The 20,454-nt window shown below is 36.3% G+C and overlaps 1 protein-coding gene across 2 annotated transcripts in view; it reads left to right on the forward strand.

The window, feature by feature from the left end:
* LOC128741926 (rab3 GTPase-activating protein catalytic subunit) overlaps positions 1 to 17,498 on the forward strand; it is a 399,345-nt gene extending 381,847 nt beyond the window's left edge. The window contains exons 2-5 of one of the 2 annotated variants that reach the window (XM_053838051.1): positions 986 to 1,206; positions 16,135 to 17,132; positions 17,202 to 17,290; positions 17,360 to 17,498. In XM_053838051.1, coding sequence (XP_053694026.1) covers positions 986 to 1,206; positions 16,135 to 17,132; positions 17,202 to 17,290; positions 17,360 to 17,426 — 1,375 coding nt within the window. In that variant the 3' untranslated portion in view covers positions 17,427 to 17,498. The remainder of the gene's footprint in view (positions 1 to 985; positions 1,207 to 16,134; positions 17,133 to 17,201; positions 17,291 to 17,359) is intronic. The other variant, XM_053838052.1, reaches the window with a different exon arrangement.
* Positions 17,499 to 20,454: the final 2,956 nt, after the last annotated feature.

A 20,454-nucleotide genomic window follows, 5' to 3' on the forward strand; every position in this document is an offset into this window, starting at 1 on the left:
CATAGCATAGCATAGCATAGACAACCATACACACCATGGGTGACTGATACGGTGTACCCGTAAGTACACAATACACCTGGCCATGTCCTTTCGATTGTAGAAATGGGTACGTTAGTTGAACACCTACTTTAAGAGGACGCGCAAAAACTCACGCAATCTTCATAGGTGTTTATGTACCCAGTAATATACGATATGAATATATAAGCGTAAAAATAAAATGAAATGGATCACATTTGGGGAAAAATAGAACAATCTCACCAGCAATCCGTCGAATGAAACATGCGTCAGTTGTGTTTCCATCAATGCATCTAATATCCAATAATTATTTTAATACGATTTTTGAGTTTATCGGCATAGCACAAATTATTTCTTGGTTTATCTTCTGATTAAGGTTCAATTTCTTCTATTTCTACCACTTGTACTCAATCAACCGTTTCACATTCTATTCTAGTACCAATTAAGTGTTTAGAATAACATGCAAATTATTCATTTGCATGAAGATGTTTTCGATAACTGCATTACACTCATTGTGCTCTGTATTGTTCCTTCAGTTCTTCTACTTTCCCATTTCGCACCAGAATATATCTAAAAGTTACGAAGCAACGAACGTCCAATAAGTTGATTTAAACTCTAAAGCATTCCTGTCTCGTGCGATGCGGTGTTCCCACCGATGAACAGTTATCACTTCCAAAGTTTTTCATTGTTTACGTCCCAAGTGAAGCCCCGACGGCGGAGGTGCTCCCATTCGTCCTACCTTAAAACGATTAACCCAGCTCGAAGATTCCACTAGCCACTAGCCAACTGCTGCTGTTTGCCGTGATCGGCACCGGCACCGGCACGGACTGATTGGTTTGCAGCAGGCCGAAACCAAAACCAGCATGGGACGCATCTCTTCCTCCCAATCAATGGCTCATGAAGAGGAGTGAAAATTCTGACAAGAACACTTTTCAATCGTCTTCTTTCTTTCTTCTGTTGTCGCTTTCAGAATTGCGGCCGGATTCCCAGATTCGAGAACATGCCTGCTCCACCAGAAGCTTCAGATGCTGAACGTATGCATGGAACGCCGCAGAATCCGGGAGGGCGGACTGCCCTTTGCGATGACTAACCGATCCGGCGGCGGCGGCGCTAGCGGTGAGGCAGACAGCCGCGAGGGAAGCCACGAATCGGAGGATGAGTTCTTCGATTGCTCCGATGATGAAGAGGCCGGTAAGTTTGCTCGCTTGTTGGGAAAGTTTATGCAAATTGTTTGTTTCAAGTGCTCCATTGAATACCGATGAGGAAAGCAAAACATTGGAAATAATTTTGAATCTATCCGATTTTAGTGGCTAGCTGGCTGGCTGGGCTTTTAACTGTACCTACAGATTCAGCATTCTGCTGTTTGTTCTATGGAATGCCAGCCAACAGTAGTGTACTGGTTTATTATTGGTTAAACAAATTTTGCAGCGCCAAAGCCGGAGCAAACACAGTACCCATAGCGGAAGAATTGCTGCTCGGTAAAGAGCTTGAGCGTTTGCATCGTTCGTACTCATATGAATATTTTCTGATTCTACTATTCGGTCAGTCATACATTTGTTTGTATTTCAAATTTCAAAATTACAATAACATTATTGTGCTCATTGATTGAAAAAAATGACATGGGGGAAGTTCTGTATGGCCCGACAACCTCTATGCCCGGACACTAGCGATTTCTCAAAAACAAAGAATGATAAAAATATTTGTAAAGTATGGAACACTATAGTACTTCATTGGTACTATTGTTCAATCTTTTTTGAAAAGTTTTATCATTGCTTGTTTTTGAAAATTTGATATTGTAGCTTTCGATTAAGTATTCTTTCAGAGTAATGTTTTTTGGCTTTGCAGTCAAGTTTCTGATAAAAACGACCGTTTTTCTTTTACTTTCGACATTTCTTCAACTGAATAGAGTCGGTAGACGAATAACGATAATTTCTGTTTCGTGCTAGAAGCGTTAACATTCCGTACACTCATTTTTGGAAATCTTTGGGCTGATTTAAAAATTTTTTTTTTACTTCTATACCACTTATTTTTTGTCCCCCGGTTTTTCAAGCTAATTTGAAGGCCGGTGGGAGGGGGGATGTAAACAAAAACTTTTAAAATAATTTGCAATGCCTTAAGTTAAGATATTTATAAATGAGATTTTTTTTAAATTAAATTTTGATAACTACTCATTTGATCAATTTGACGTCAAAAAAAAAAGTTGTAGTGAACTAAGTGCATTTTTAGAATTTTTACTATTTGACTTAAAGCGAACAATATGATAAAATTTGGTTCAAATCCGTGAAGGTCGATTCAAGGGACTTGCACACTTCGCATAGAACGTCCTTAAAATACATTTTTTACATTTTTAATTCGCAATAAGGCCATTACAAATATTTTATAAAGTTTTTGTCCTTCCCATGTTGAGTCACTGAAGGGGGAAGGGGGCGAAAAAACAACGAGAATCTTTTAATCGAGCAAAAAAAGGGTTTTTAGCATTTTCACTTTAAAATTTAAACGTGAAAACCAAATCTATTCTTGCTTTTAATATATACGTTATTGATTTCTATACAAAAATTCACGAAGAAAAAGACAAAAACCCGAATCAATCCATCTAGCGGCGTGACCTGACCTTTATACTAGATCTTTTTTTTTTATTTCTTAGTATCTGAATATGTATCTATAATTCAGTTAGCCATACTTTTAAACCTCAATTGACTGCGAGCAACTATTGTATTTTTCTTACTAGACTCCAGAATGAATATATATAGTAAATCAATAATTCAAAAACCAAAGTGCCACAAACATTTCCGATTGCGGGTAACAGTAAGAGAAGAAAATTACGATTGAAATGTTTCAGAGCACTTCATGCTTAAAACGCTGGAAAAAGAGCCATTTTTGTTTCGACTATTTTTAATTGAAATGAAATTTTGCTGATGTGTTGGATACCACGTAAGGATTCATTTTCTGTGAAACTTAATTTTTTCGTCAAGCGTAACTTTTCGAAAGGGCATATTTAAAAATGAGGTCAATATTTAACATATAGCCTAAATTATGCTCTAAAGTCTGGTGAAGTATACCGATACGGCCATTCCTTCGAATTAAAAAAAAATCTTTAAAATTTGACAGATTTTTCGAAAATACCCAAATTTTACTTTCTTTCAATAAAACTCAAACAAAATCAAAATCTACGTATAATTTTGAACAAAATATGTCATATAAGCTTTTTTCTTACGCCCAGCCGTTCTCAAGTTATTGTTAATTTATGTTAGGCCATTACAAATATTTTTTAAAGTTTTTGTCCTTCCAATGCTAGACAACTTAGGGGGGGGGAAAGAAAAACAAAGAAATTTTTTAAGGCCATTACAAATATTTTTTAAAGTTTTTGTCCTTCGGATGCTGGGCAACTGAAAGGGGGGGGGGGGGGTGGTGGCGAAAAAAACAGAGATTTTTTTAATCACGCAAGACAAATTTAGATTTTTTGGAATTTTTACTTGAAGTTTAATCGTGAAACCCGAATCTATTCTTGTTTTTCTTATATACCTACGTTATTATTTTACATGCGAGAACCTTCCAAAATAGAGTCAAAATCAAAAAAAAACTTACATTATTTATACTTTCACTTTTGTTTCGTGCTAGAAGCGTTAACACTTCGTAAACTCTTTTTTCGAATTCTTTAGGCTGTAGAACCCACAAATAATAGGTTTTATACAAACATTTTGCCTTTCTACTATATAAATATATAGTATAAAGGTATAGAAATCACTTGGAAAACCGAAAATGGAAAGAAGGTCCTGCGGGCCGAATGTTATATACCATTCGACTCAGTTTCGAAAACTGAGCATTTTCTGTGTGTGTGTATGTATGTGTGTGTGTGTGTGTGTGTGTGTGTGTGTGTGTGTGTGTGTGTGTGTGTGTGTGTGTGTGTGTGTGTGTGTGTGTGTGTGTGTGTGTGTGTGTGTGTGTGTGTGTGTGTGTGTGTGTGTGTGTGTGTGTGTGTGTGTGTGTGTGTGTGTGTGTGTGTGTGTGTGTGTGTGTGTGTGTGTGTGTGTGTGTGTGTGTGTGTGTGTGTGTGTGTGTGTGTGTGTGTGTATGTAACGCTTTTAATCTCACTCACTTTTCTCGGAGATGGCTGGACCGATTTTAATGTTCTTAGTGTCAAATGAAAGGTCTAGGTGTCCCATTGGTCGCTATTGAATTTCATACTGATCGGACTTTTAGTTCAAAAGTTATGTATAAAAATACGAAAAATATGGGACTTCATTATCTCATAGATCCCTTAACCGATTTGAACAAAATTGATTGCATATGAAAGAGGAGCCTTACAAACCCTTAACTTCCAAATTTCATGATGATTGGACTTGTAGTTTGAAAGTTACATAAAGAAATGTGAAAAAATAGTATTTAAAACATATTTTTGTAACATTTAAGAATTAAATCAATGAAAAACATCACACATTTTATTATTATTTGAAAATTACTGCTGAGATCTATCAAACGAAACCGAGTTATTTAAAATCGGACGGTTCATTCAAAAGTTATTCAAACTTTAACACTTGAGCACCGTATATTAAACCGTTAAAACGTGTGAAATCAAAACGTATCAATCAAATGTTGATTGTATTCAACGTGTACGATGTATGTATGTATGTATGTATGTATGTATGTATGTATGTATGTATGTATGTATGTATGTATGTATGTATGTATGTATGTATGTATGTATGTATGTATGTATGTATGTATGTATGTATGTATAAATGTATGTATGTATGTATGTATGTGTATGTGATGACAATTTGCAATGAAATTCAAGAAAAGTGAGAAACATGTCAATAGTCAGAAGTTTTTGAAGCCTCTTAGTGGAATACGAACTCTGAAATAAAAGAAAAGAAAAAAACTTTTACCGACTAAATTCCAGTATTTAATATTTATTCGCGACAGATACGTATACGCTTTGAAATAAGACACTTATGAAGCCTGCACGTCGTAGGCGAACTACGTATCTGTCGCAAATAAATGTTAAATAGCGGGATTCAATTGCAAAGTTTTTTCTTTTCTTTGATTTTAGATTTCAATTGTCATTTTCTTCACTTGCTGTTACTCACAATTGTACAAGAAAAGCAAAAAGCGGAGAAAAGCAGTTAATTTAAGTATATAAGTATAGTGGTGTATAGGATCAAAATACTAGTGAGTTGATTTTTCCAAATAAATTTATACAAATTTCAAACAAATTTTGCGCATCAATATATGCTCTTTTCAATCCATAGATACTAGAGCTTAGAAATGTTATATGAAAAATAGGAAGTAAACGTTGCACGGTAGTAACTTTGTAAGATTTGTTTTCGTTAGTGACATTTTAAAGGACAGATGTCTTATGTCATGTATCATGTTTTAATAAATAAATCAAAAATGACAAGCACTGGAAATCATATCGATCATATTTCTCATTCTCAAGCATGTTTATGGCTCAGTTTTTGCACTATTTTTCGACCTCATCTTGTTTTCCTAACCCTCTAACATTGTAAAAACGATGCGATCAAGCTAATGACTATCTTTTCAAGAAAGTACATTCAAAAGAAGCTCAAGTTTTGATTTCCATGCAAAAATAATTATCTGAAGGAGCGCCAGCTAAGAAAAAATTCAATTTCTCTTTTTCATATCTAATGCTCTATTTAGTTATTTTTTTCTGATTCAGATATATTGCACAATTGAAGCCAAGCAAACTAATAGTAAAATTTTGAGATTAATCATTTTGTTTCGAAATCCTTTTTCTTCAAAAGTGAAGTATATAATAATTTTTCTGAACTCTTGTTTTTCAAAGATGCTAACTTTTGAACGCATGGTATTAATATCAAAAAAAAAATCTACTCTTTGGGCTAAAGCCACTCAAAAAAAAATATCAAACAATCTGCTATGAACATATATTTCATATTGTCAGTTCAAAACAAGTTTCGTATGTGGCTCTGAAACCCAAAAGTTAAAGCCGACCGATTATAAAACTAAATAAGGTGTTCATCAAATAACATAAATGACGCTTACAAGTATTTACGCACCCAAGAAAAGAAAATATAATTATTCTACGCAATACGTTGTGAATTTTACTGGCAAATAAGGATTTTCAGGAATACGGAACGGATATTTAAAAATATAGTCAAGTTAATTATAGATGTTCCTGAGAAATTAAATAATGATTATTATGGCAGTAGAAAGGCTAGGTCACGCCGCTAGGTGGATTAATTCGGGTTTTTTACTCAAGTTTAACAAATTTTTTTTGCCCCTCGATTTTTAGAGCCAATTTTGAAGGGCGGGGGGACAAAAACTTTAAACTAGAAACTAGACTACCATTCAAACAAGACTATCGATGTACTATTTAGTGATGATTTTGACACCAGATTCAATGAACAGCAATGGAACCTTCGCATTTACAGAGAAACATCCTCATACATTCCACCCTGGAAACATTCTACAACTTTTGAACAGCCAGTTTATCCCGAGGAATATCAAAAAGATGTGCTGCATATATCCTATCATTTTGTTCGCTGTAGTGATCCTGTACCAGTAACATTTTTACGTCTGAAAACAGAATTTAACAATCACCGTGCTTGAGCAACTGCCGCTTCTGCTTTTCAGAGTTTTGCTTTTCGGCTTTGCAGTCAAATTACTCATAAAAACGAACATTTTTCTTCTACTTCCGACGTTTCGATTTGTATTAAATCTTTTTCAAGGATTCTATAAAAATTGCATTTACAAAAATTGTTTGGTTAATATAACATTTACACTTACAGAAAATTTTCGTTCTTCGTCTAGTGGCTCTATCCAGTTGACCATTAACGGTCACTTCTTTAAACGGTGCTAGCATTCTGTAACAAACCGTGTCAAAACAATTCTAACATGTACTATACTATGCTTTTACCGTTTTTGCATTACAATTTTGTATAAAAATTATCACAATGTAAAAAACTTTTCAAAATCTGAAATTTGGTACTATGCGCTACCTTTACCTTTACCTCTTCTGCTTTTCAGTTAAACCCAGTTTGACCCAGATTTGAGTTTCAGTTTGAATGATTGACATATGAAATATAATTAACAATACTTGCACATTAAAATCATGTATCAGTTCCCTCGGTAACGCCGTGTCTACTTTTAAGGGGACATAAAGCACTAAAATTTTTGAAAAACTCATTTGTTTTTATTTCACATATTGATTCTGCAGTCTTTACCGCTTATTTTGATACTAATTTTGTAATGATCCGACCACGGGAAGTGACCTAAAAACGATCATACACATAAGCGTCTCAGTGCGGCGTGGAACAACCTCGACGGAATAAAACGCCGCTCCTGAAAAACCAAGATGTGATTTTTATGTCCCCTTAACGGTGTATTGTACGCAACAAAAGCTAACCTAATTATGTCACACTTTGTCAACAGCGGCAGTGTCTGGTAGTTATCAAGGTAACGTTGATAACTTACCAGTGATAAGCATTGTACGCCAGACTTTGGGTCAAAGCAAGTAGTCTTTTTCTAAAATTGTTTTTTGCTTTGTAACCCTTTTGTTCAAGTTAGTGATATAGTATTGTTTTTAACCAGCAGACTTGCGACAAACGCATATTTCATTGTATACACTAGAATCTCTTTTTACGTCCATTAATTTTACGTTATTTTGTTTTACGCCCTCTTTTGTACAAAATTTGAATAGACGTCCTCTTTTTTACGTCCCCCCAATAGTGAACGTAAAACGAGTTTCGAGTGTATCTGTAACACCAAACCAAGCGCTTCTGAGAGCGAGTTGATATCAAAAAATATTCTCACCGAAAGTTATCCTGCTCATACCCGTGAGGCAACATTTATTTGTCCCTTTATTTTGCTGTGATTCATTCTGGTTGCTACGTTTGTTTGTTTTATAGACAGAGGATACCTGATTTATCACTCTTCGTTTTCGTCGTTTATTTCTGGGTGTTATCAATGATATTTTGATTTCCTGGTCCAGACTGATCTGGTTTCCGTCAAATTCGCTCTCTTACTCGTTTGACGGCTTCCGGTGTCTTTACAATGCGTTTACACGGCCAGGTTTGGGGAATATTTTCCAATAACTGGTTTCCTTGTATCGTTTGATGGTACAAAAGAAGCATCTTTCGCTTATTCCGCGTCACTTAAGCTTCTTTAAAATAAACTTGCAAGCTGTGTTGACATTTGAATACACTTTTAACGAAAAGTTTACAGACACATCTGTGATTAACACATTTTTTATTGAACACGTCCAAACGCATCCTGTATATAATTTAAATAATTATTTGTTCATTTAATTTTTAATTGTACTCCTTAAAAGTGCAGAAAAGTTTATGAAATCATGCTATGAGCCTGCTTCAAAACGCTGTATCTTCGAATAGGCACAGAACACTTCGTGGTAATGAGAGATTCTTAAGTAAAAAATCTGGAGAACACGAGTGGGGGTAGAATTTTTGAGATAAAATTGTACAAATCGAGAGAAAAATGCAAATTTTTGAAAGCAAGTTTTGAGACAATTTTTAAGAAAATAAAGCTACAAGTATGCAATGGAGACGCGTGGTGTTTTGTTTTCAACTGCAAAGAAACGGATATTTCCAGTAAAAGTGAACTGGTAATATCTGTTTCTGGGATTGCAAAATCGATATAAACGATATTGAACCAACGCGCTACGATTTTTGGAAAGCTTACATGCATATACAAGCCAGTAAAAGATGCCTTTATTCAAGCAAAAAAGTTTCGCTCCCGTGTTCCCCATGTAGAGCTGAACTCAAGAACTGCAGTTTTAAAACATATTTTATTAACCAATGCCAATCTACCTCCATCAATGCTATCTGTTCCGCACAATGTCAACATCTATGCGAATTCGTTCAATTTCTTAGCAACCATTTCACTAAATTCAATAACGTCAGTTGCTTTTCCACAAATGTCCAACACGTCAAGCCTGCGCGTGTTGTCGACCCGGTGTCGAATATCGTCGCAAAAAGCATAAGTCTTCCATTGACTGTGGCGGCTTCCGATCATGGAACAACACACATCACAGTGAATGATCTCTCGATTGCATTCATTCTACCCACCATTATGCCAATCCGATTTTAATTGTATCTTTTTGCCTTTCTACTATATAAATATATAGTATAAAGGTATAGAAATCACTTGGAAAACCGGAAATGGAAAGAAGGTCCTGCGGGCCGAATGTCATATACCATTCGACTAAGTTTCGAAAACTGAGCATTTTCTGTGTGTGTGTATGTATGTGTGTGTGTGTGTATGTGTGTGTGTGTGTGTATGTGACGCTTTTAATCTCACTCACTTTTCTCGGAGATGGCTGGACCGATTTTAATGTTCTTAGTGTCAAATGAAAGGTCTAGGTGTCCCATTGGTCGCTATTGAATTTCATACCGATCGGACTTTTAGTTCAAAAGTTATGTATAAAAATATGAAAAATATGGGACTTCATTATCTCATAGGTCCCTTAACCGATTTGAACAAAATTGATTGCATATGAAAGAGGAGCCTTGCAAACCCTTAACTTCCAAATTTCATGACGATTGGGCTTGTAGTTTGAAAGTTACATAAAGAAATGTGAAAAAATAGTATTTAAAACAAATTTTTGAAACATATAAACATTAATTCAATGAAAAACATCACACATTTTATTATTATTTGAAAATTACTGCTGAGATCTATCAAACGAAACCGAGTTATTAAAAATCGGACGGTTCATTCAAAAGTTATTTAAACTTTAACACTTAAGCACCGTATATTAAACCGTTAAAACGCGTGAAATCAAAACAAATGTTGATTGTAGTCAATGTGTGTGATGTATGTGTGTATGTATGTATGTATGTATGTATGTATGTATGTATGTATGTATGTATGTATGTATGTATGTATGTGTGTATGTATGTATGTATGTGTGTATGTATGTATGTATGTATGTATGTATGTTTGTATGTATGTATGTATGTATGTATGTATGTATGTATGTATATATGTATATATGTATGTATGTATGTAATAATTTTTCTGAACTCTTGTTTTTCAAAGATGCTCACTTTTGAACGCATGGTATTAATTAATTATCAAAAAATCTGTTATAACCACATATTTCATATTGTCAATTCAAAACAAGTTTCGTATGTGGCTCTGAAGCCCGAAAGTTAAGGCCGACCGATTATAAAACTAAATAAGGTATTACAAGTATTTACGCACCCAAGGAAAGAAAATTTAATTATTCTACGCAATACGTTGGTAATTTTACTTGCAAATAAGGATTTTCAGGAATACGGAACGGATATTTAAAAATATAGTCAAGTTAATTATACATAGATGTTCCTGAGAAATTAAATAATGATTATTGTGGCAGTAGAAAGGCTAGGTCACGCCGCTAGGTGGATTAATTCGGGTTTTTCCAATAGAATGTAAAAAAATAAAATGCATGAAACTACCCAACAAACATTTTATTTGAACAGTAGATTATTCAACCGTTATAGAGCCAATATTCAGGAATCAAGCGCTTAATAAGCAATTATAAAGCAAAATTGTTGGTTATAGGGGAACTGGGGGGAAAATGAACACCCTTAGCAATTTCGCCATTTTCTCCCCCAGGAACCAACCAAATGCTGATCGCACTATATGAATTGAAAGCTGGATTCATATTCCACGTAGCAATATATAAAGATGTTTAAAAAAGGACTGTTTGTCATGAAAAATTCCTTTTTTTCGAAAGCGTCACATTCGAGCCTGATTTTTTTCATGTGGGTAAAATGAACATGCAGTGAGGGCAAAATGAACATGTCATAGAAAACTAAAGTTAACATGCAGTTTGGATAAATTAAACATTATTTTACATTATCATTGTTCTACATAAGCCGTAGGTATTCAACAGGGCTGTTGGAATTAAAATGGGACTCCACAAAGTTAACATAATGTATCTTCGCCACATTCATACAATGCTTGACTTTTAGCTCGCAGGATTTTCCAGCACTCCGTCATTTTCCGTTATTTATCGAGAGGCTCTATCATTTTTGTTGCTTGAATTATAATTATTTCGTAGCTGCTGATAAATGGAAAGTAAAACATCATGATACACACTGTTCATTTTGCCCCCATAGTGACGTGTTCATTTTACCCCCAAAGCACCAATTGTTTTCAAGTGTTTATTATAAACAAATAGTTGATAAAAATATTTGGAATTTTCGCCAGATCCGTAGGATAGTGATAAGCAAACAACACTGAATGATACCAATTTATCGAAATCGAATGATCGAAATTTAAGTTGTTTCGCCAAAATAGCTTATTTACTAATAGTGGAAATTACCATCAGCGTCAGATTTCTGCAAATATTTTTTACTTTTTCCATTTTTTTCACATTGGAAAGCTTATGATCACCACATATTATCTCAAACAGCTTGAAATACTTCTAGGAGAAGATACCTATTGATCTGGAACAGATTTTAATCAGTTTACTGGGAATTTGGCTGCCTGTTCATTTTACCCCCCCTGTTCATTTTACCCACAGTTCCCCTAGGTAATATTGTATGCTTTCTAAACAATCAAAACTATCTATTGTCCATTATTGGGATTGTTGGTTATGGGAAAGTTATGAGTTTTTGTGCCCTTTTAAAACACAAATGCTAAAAGTGGTTAGTAGTTTACCATATTTTTGGTAGGCGGGCTATTTTATATTACAGAAAATGATTATCTTCACTAGAGCTAAACTCGGCGAATGTCCAATTCACAATCTTGCTCCCGCGCCTTTTGTTCCATTCAATTCCAAACTTGAGCTCTATCAAAAAATTTTTTAGAACATTCAAATGTCCGGTAATGTTTCAAAGAGACCTAAGCAATACTGAGAGAGTTTCAGCACAAAGCAGGTTTATTGATTTAACGAAAACTTTCAACCAAGCCTGAAGTCTGAAGATACTGAGGGACTCTCTTTGGTGCCACTTTCTTCCAATTATTATGGTGAAAATCTTCTTAACACTTACTTGTTAGCTAAGTCAGCTAAGACATGTCACCAACCAATTATAACATAGCAGATGTGTTAGTGTATTTGCGTTGCCGTGATAAACGGAAGAGAAGAGACACGAAAAAGTCTTTCATTGTTATTAACGTCCTTCTGAAGAAGTTCCCTAAAAATCCTGAAAATAAAATAGTAGTGAGAATACCTACGTAGTTAGACCATATACAGTGATGTCGTCCATGCTTAGGAAATGCAATAACAGATTTATAAAACCCATCGTCTAGTAGTAGGAGCTAGTAGGAGAAGACAGGGTAAGACGGCCCCCTTAAGCGAATAAATTGCTAGCATAAAATGTGTACGAAAATTCACCTTTTATTGTTCCACACTTGGAAAAGCATTCATTTATCTACCATTAAAAATTATATAAAGAATTAATTAGTCTAGTTTTCCGTGATTTTTCATCAATTTTCGAAACGTCTAAAAATTACTCGTTCACAACCAGGTGGGGTAAGAAGGACCACCAAAGGGGTAAGACCGACCATGGCGGAGTAAGGCGGATTGTGGCAGATTTGAAGGTTTCTTTGAGTTGTAAACACAATTTTAATACTATTAACTAAGTAAGAACAAGTTCTTAAGGGGTTTTAGGTACATGCTAAAAGAAGGAGTAGTTTAATTTAGAGACCTGCTAAAAGAAGGAATTTTGCTACTAGTTCAATTTTAAAAATAAGAGTAGACGTTATTTTACTCCACTGGTTTTTATTTACTCTTTTCTTGGCGTTATTTTGTTGATTTGTCAGCCGGACTTTTACTCTTTGAATACGCTTCACTTTAGGTGAAGGCAAAGAAGGCAACACATTAAATGAGCCGTTAAGTGACTTGGGATCATCGAATTTTGATTCCGTTAGATCCAAATTTACATTGATTTTGTTATTCGAATGGCACTTGTTGGCTTCTTTTGACGTGGGAGGCTCTGTGTTAGACAGGATGATCTCAGATTCAGGAATAATTTTTATTACAGGTGTACTCTATTTCGAAAAAGACACTCATGAAGCCTGCAAGTCGTAAACGAAATGCGTATCTGTCAGAATAATGAAAAAGTTAGTCAAATTCAACAGGAAAAACCTGATTTAATCCACCTAGTGGTGAAAGGAACCTTTGTTATACGGTTTTATTGCTCTTTGAGATAGAAACCGACACGTCTTCGGAACCTAATTCATCTATTGGTTAACGTTTACAAAATTTTAACAAAATAGCAGCACCTATAAATTTTGATAGATCCTTTTTTTATGAAATTACTGAGTAAGGGTAAGTTGGTTGTTACTAATTTGAGTAAGTGCAAGTAAAAGAAAGTTGTAAGAGGAAATATTATTCTTTAACATATACATTGCGTAGTAAAAGTCTAGTTCATAGGTTTTTGAACTACGCATAAATTTCTGTAATGCCATTCTTTTTGATTGACATCAATAAAGTTTTCTTGAATAAATTTCATCAATTTTTATTAACCTTCGGTTACTCACGCTGTTGCATTTTGTACAACACGTGTAGGTTTTTGAATGCCATATTGTTATAAAGTTACGAATCGCTGTTAAAACTAACGTATATTTTTCAATAAACTTGTTATGAGCAAAATGTCATAATTATTCAATGCATTAATACGTTAAATTGTTGGGAAAATAGATCAGCATAAACCGACATTACAGAAACGAAGCTAGCAGCATTAAGGTGTACCGCAATTGGACCCAACTGGAATTTTCTCTCGTTTCTTCATATAGAAAAATGGTGTCTGTATGCAGCAAAACTATCAGCAAATGTAAAATATATAAAATGTATCGGTGTAAATGTATAAAAATTCGGAGTCAAAATCAGGGTATCTTTTATGATCAAAGTTCTACAGTTCCTAAACAAGCAAACATAGAGGGATACTATGTTCAGCAAAGTTGTGTATTTTTACTGTTTGCACAGCTTTGTAATACACAAAAAAGGCATACAACAATTACAAAAAGAGCTAAAATAGACAAACTGATTTTACAAATGCATATACAATAAATAAGATTTCTCTAGCTTAGCTGAAGAGATAGAAGGTTACTGTCTTCAGCAAAATTTCTTGTAATAATAAGCTCTAAAACTTTGCAGAACATATCAATGTGTTATATTGAAACTGAAGAAAAATAATTTTTTTATTTCACTTTTAGGGGGATTAATCAAATTTTAAATTCTATCAGACGATAGAGCATTCAATTTCAAGAAACTCTCCCAAAGGTTTGATAAACTTTAAGCCAAGTTTTCCTAGTCAAAAGTCTAGTACGCACGTTTTCTTTGGTTTGGGCTATTGTGCGCGCGAGTAACCGTGTTACAAAAGTTGGCGTGAGTGTTAATATCTTTTGACCGGTAAAACCAATTCTTATGAAAATTTGTATATATATTCGTAGTGTCAAAACCTCTCGATTGATATAAAAATAATAGAAATTAGGTAAATTATCTTGATTAAAATCATTATAAATAATTGTTAATTTTGGTGTGGTGTATACGATTGCTCATAACTTTCAAATTAAACGTCCAATCAAAAAACCATTCAATAGTGATCTATCCGGCTATATTACCTGCAAAATGAAACTAATAGCGCATAAATCGGTTTGGCCATCTCTGAGAAACAGGCGATTTGAACCTTGTCAAAACTGGTTTTTTAAGGCTAACTTTTAAACCACTTGTTTGTTTTCAATAAAACTTGGCACAATGTTTAGCAATAGTAAGAGCTTTCATTTGGTACTAAGATCGTTGAAATTGATTGTGTGGTTCCGGAGAAAATCGTGTCACGTAGTTTTCACATTATTGCTTATAACTTTTAAACGAAAAGTCGGACCACAAAACAGATAGCATAGCAATATTCTCCACTATAATACCTTTCAAACAAGAGTAATAGCAGACAAATCGGTTCAGCCATCTCCGAGAAATAGGCGATAGAAAATAAGCAGCGCACACACACATACACACACACACACACACATACACACACACACACACACACACACACAGACATTGCTCAATTCGTCGAACCCTATCGATTGGTATATGTGACTCGGCCCTCCGGGCCTTAGATCAACTTCGTGTTTTTCGACCAATTCCTAAACCTTTGTTATATAGTATAACAAAGGTAAAAAGTTGGTTTTTTCATTCAATATTTTTAAAATCTATTAAGACACTAAACAGAAGAACTTTAGGCAATTATGAGCACTATGACGTATGGCCCTTTTACCCCGTGAAAAATGGCCCGTCTTACCCCTAGTTTACAATTTACATTATTTTGCTTTTATCTCTCAATCCATTCTATTTTATTTACCTTTTCTGCCACACATAGAACAAGAATTATCCAATTAAAGTCAGTGGTAAGAGAAAGACAAAATACATAGCTTTTTTTGCTGAATAACCTTAAATTTGTTGCTACTGAAATTATATCGCATGAAGACACTGCGAACGAAAAGTTTGTTTTGATTCTAGTTTTGACGTTGGATACGGCCGAGTGCCACAGGTTGTCTCGAAAGTGTTAAGATAGTCTAATAAACAAAGCATACTGGGGCATTTGTAGAACATTTAAGGATTTCTTGGCGAAATCGATGTGGTCCCTCTTACCCCGCCGGGCTTTCTTACCCCTTGTTACCCTACTGGAATAGCCAGTTTCGAGAAAGAAATGATTGTAGGCAGGTCAGTTCATTTTCGAACCATTAAAATTTAGCTGTTCTGTAATAAACAGAAATTGAAAGTACGATTCTTTTTTCGAAAGTTAACACTTACTCCACTAACAATGGCCAAACTGATGTGGGCTAGTAAAACAGCTTATTTTCTAAGTAAAAGTGCCGAAGATGACAAAATTGAGACGTGATATGGCATGACACACTTGACAATTGAAAGTCACTGAGTTATTAGCGCTTAAAATCTAATCATTTTTAGGAAGTTTGGGAAGGTTTTTCTTGCCCGAAGACGTAGTTCTATGTCAGAAACAGTCACTCAGTGTAATATTTCCGACATTATTGAAGTCGTACAACTAGAACTATTTCCTAGTGCATACCGTAAAGCGGTAAAGCTTTCATCCTGGATATTCTAAATTTATAGTAAAGAATAAATTATCAATCAATTGATTGCAAATCCTTTTCTCACATCACACATTACAGATTCTAAGCGACGCCACGCTGCATGGAACCAACCGGTGGGACGCCTGTCGAAGCTCGGCAAGATGCTGCTCGTCGATTCCGATGAACCCCTTTACATTCCAATCACCCAGGAACCGGTGCCGAAAACCGAAGATCAACTCGAGGACGACGCCGAGGTGATGCTAAAGCTCGGACCGGGCAGTGAGCTGTGCACGCAGATGATGAGTGCCTCACTGCTGTCGGATATGGAAAGTTTCAAGGCAGCCAACCCGGCCGGCAAGCTGGAGGATTTCATTCGCTGGTACAGCCCTCGAGATTGGATCGAAGAGGATGCCGACGAACGGGATCCCTTTGGCCGCAAGGGACATCTGAGCTCCCGGATGTTGATTCCCGGCAACACATGGCAAACGGTTTGGGAGAATGCCCGTCCCGTTCCGGCTAGGCGGCAAAGAAGACTGTTCGACGATGCTAAGGAAGCGGAAAAAGTGCTTCACTATTTTGAAACTAGATCCATTGGACAAATTGCACAACTTACAATGGCATCGTTATTTCATACTTCTATTAGAATTCTTTCCGATGAGGCTGGTTCAGACCGGGAGGTGATTCCCAGCTTTGCAGAAAATATGGATAAAATTACTAATGCTTGCTGCAAGCTTTCACGTGAAAACTGGATAACTAATGCACCCACTCAGCGTGGAAATTCTTGGAAGAAATACGAAACTCTACTTTCGGACATTACTCAGCTTGAGACTGTTATTATCCAGGTTCGAAGCTTGCGGAAGAAACTTTTTCCTGAAGCTGATGGCGAAGGGGAAAACGCGATGGACATCGAAGCGAAACGGGAGTTTTTATCCAAGCTACTGAAAGCTTTCGAGAGCGAATTGGACGGCGGAGCGAAAAGCCCGGTTGCAAAGCGCGTGCTCGAAATGTTCACCGAGGCAAAGAAAGCTGCCAACGAGCAGGCGAGCGAACGAACCGTTGCGTTGGTAAGCTTTATGCTTGCTGATGGAGCATACGTTGTATGCTTCCTTCCCGGTGCGGTGTTCCGTTCTAGTTAATGTGACGCGTCTCTTTTTTTCTCGTTTTAGTGTTTGCCCGATCCGGTGGAGAAACAGTTTACGCTCAGATTGGGTGGTAAAACCGTCTACAAAGGAATGGGTTCGCCACAGTTCATGAGGTGAGTTACCTGAGAATACGTTGATTGTTTTGCGATAAAGTATTGCATAATTTTGTTTGTTTATTTTAGGGCAATTTTCACCTCCAACGAATTTCGTTTGTGTGGAGCTTTCAGCCAAAATACTACATTTTACTAAAAATCGTAATATTCAACTCAATTGCATTACAAAATAATTATTTAAACTGAGCACAAGACTCTCGTATTTCAATTATATGCCTTCATATTAACGCATAAAGAATGGCACTTTATCAGATAGTGAAGTTTATCACATTACTTGAACTTCAGTAATTTGTCTATATTTCCTCTTCTCTTATTCACAGCGCAAAGTCAGCAACAAGTAACTGTGCAATGATGGGAAAATCTGCCCCTAAAGGGAAGTAAACATTAATTGGTTTACCTCAACTTTTTTTTCTCCGGCATTACGGTGCCAATGATTGATGTTTCACCCTTAATTTATGTCTGTTTAAGTTCCTAAATAACTCACTCCACAAGCGTCCTTAACGAACTCGTTCCACCGCAGAAACTTTTTACATCATCTTTCATTACTGTTGTGCTAATTTCCGATTCTACTCACACAATGTGTGTGTTCTTCGGTGAATCCTAACCCCAAATAACTCAAAAACCGTACCTTCTAAGAACGACCGAAGTGTGACAAAATTTTTGCTCCCCCTTTGCCAGGAGCCCATATAACTCAAACCCCGCAATCCCCTGAGCGCACAGGCAACAAACGGCGGCAAGAAGCTCGGTGTTTGCGAGGCAGTTGCAGGGTGCCGAAGGGGAAATATGCGTTAGCAGAATTTTTATGAGCTGCTTAAAAGACGACGAATGGCCTTGTTCGTATGCTTTCCGGGCGGAAACACAAACATCAGACTTCTGTCTTCTGAGGGAGTTAAATTCAATTCAGCACAACCTGCATTCCCACGTGATCGACACGCCGTCCGTCTCCGTCCGGACCTTTGGGAAGTGCCCAAAACTGTCATCTATGGAGTATAAATGTTGAATAATTAGGACAATTGGGATGCCTCAAAATGCTAGAAGTTGATGCATAGGAGGGAAAACAGACTGGCGGTTTTTTACCTATTTTTAACTACTATATTCGATAAAGTTTATGGGTTGTAGGGGTGAAAAGTTTATTTTACCCGTTAGGCTGTAAAGGTGAAAAGTTGTGAAATATGAACTTTTTTACCTGGGAAGTTGAATTGAACCAAACAAAAGTTATTGTAAATGCTTGAAGTTGGAAAGTCCTATTTGAACTAATGGTATCAACGGTAATATTTTCATGTACATTTGGGTCGAGAATTGCCGTGTTGGGACGGGTTGATGGTGAAGGAAAATGGTCGTTTTGATAATATTTAACCGAAAAATGTACCTGAATCTACACCGGGTTGTATTAATAGGTACATCTTACCGCACATAAATAATCACTTTCAGGACGTTACCACCATTTTGAATCAAACCGTGCCTCACTCGAACTTATATTGAGATTGAGACTGCTTTGAACTGACGGATATGTGGTCTGACGTCAAGTGGTACTTGTATCAGTTGTGATAATAGTCCACGTCAAATAACTTCCGACGCCAATTTTCTGTGAAAATCTCATGTTTCAATGCAAAGCGACTTTTCGAGGAACGAATTAGTACCTGCTGATGGAATCAGTCGAAACTATCAGGATTAACGTTCGATATGAGTCGATAATTGATTTATCCTATTTGCTGTATTTCCATTTGATTGACTATGTTCCGACAATTAATCGACTTATCACTGGAGGTGACTTCCACTGATAAGATTTACTCATCAAACCAAATCTCATAGCTGGCGGTTAGCGAATAAATGAAGATGTTATTTTGTGTGAAACATTCGAACACGTTCCCTGAATTCTAACATCAAACAGCAATGACTTTTCGATTTGGTTTTCTTCCATCCATTCATATCCTTAGCCAAGCGTTTATTCACGCTGAACAGTGAACACTAAACAGAACCACTTCCAAAGCAAACATGTCACGTCAAAGGTGATTTGCTTGAATGATTTGCTACGCAACGAAATTCTCAATTTCACAAACAACAGCATAACGGCGGCGACGCCGTTACATAAATAATTTAATTTGTCGCGCTGTTTTTCGCATCTTAGCACCAACTCGTACCTGCCTTTTTTGATGTTCGTCTAGATATGTTGAAGTCTCTAGGACAAACCTATCGTAAAAGCAAATGGATTTTTTCTCCTTTGTCGCGTACATATATCTGTTCCTACTTGGAAGCCAATTTTTCACAGTTATCCTGCTGAACGCTAACCCGGCGGCGTGGTGTTTGGGGGATCATCAACATTCATTGTCAAAGCAATAAAGTTGAGTTTAGTGATGCACAGCGAAGCGACACCGCGCGCGCTTTACACGGTTTGTTTACTGTTTTGCTTTGCCAAACACTCGCTTCTGTTGTCCATCATTCAGACTGGGAGGTACTCACGATCACAAATTACTCTGGACGTTAGTTTAGATATCGCTGAAAGCTCTGTCTAGTTTATTTTTCAGAAAATAATGTACCGTTCTGATATATTCGCTGGCTGGGGGGAACTAAACTTTCGTGGAAAGTCGGGTTTTGTGCTTTTCACAATAATTTAACTTATTTGAGTTATTTAAAATGATTGCCAAATGGATATTTCAAACTGAAAGATACCTATAAACAGTTTTTATAAAAACGATTGAAGTCGCGCAACCCTATCTCATAACCACTATGTGTACTTCACTTGTCACGCGGCAAACAGTGGGCTAATAATAATAGATGACCTGGTTCATAGCCAGGCGCACCGGGGAGGAGGTCAAACCTCCTTCAACATTCAAAATCAAATACAGGAAAAAATCTACTTTTAAGAATTAGGACAGACAGACAGACAGACAGACAGACAGACAGACAGACAGACAGACAGACAGACAGACAGACAGACAGACAGACAGACAGACAGACAGACAGACAGACAGACAGACAGACAGACAGACAGACAGACAGACAGACAGACAGACAGACAGACAGACAGACAGACAGACAGACAGACAGACAGACAGACAGACAGACAGACAGACAGACAGACAGACAGACAGACAGACAGACAGACAGACAGACAGACAGACAGACAGACAGACAGACAGACAGACAGACAGACAGACAGACAG

Source organism: Sabethes cyaneus, chromosome 3 (genome assembly GCF_943734655.1).
Source record: "Sabethes cyaneus chromosome 3, idSabCyanKW18_F2, whole genome shotgun sequence".
In the NCBI taxonomy this organism is placed as follows: domain Eukaryota; kingdom Metazoa; phylum Arthropoda; class Insecta; order Diptera; family Culicidae; genus Sabethes; species Sabethes cyaneus.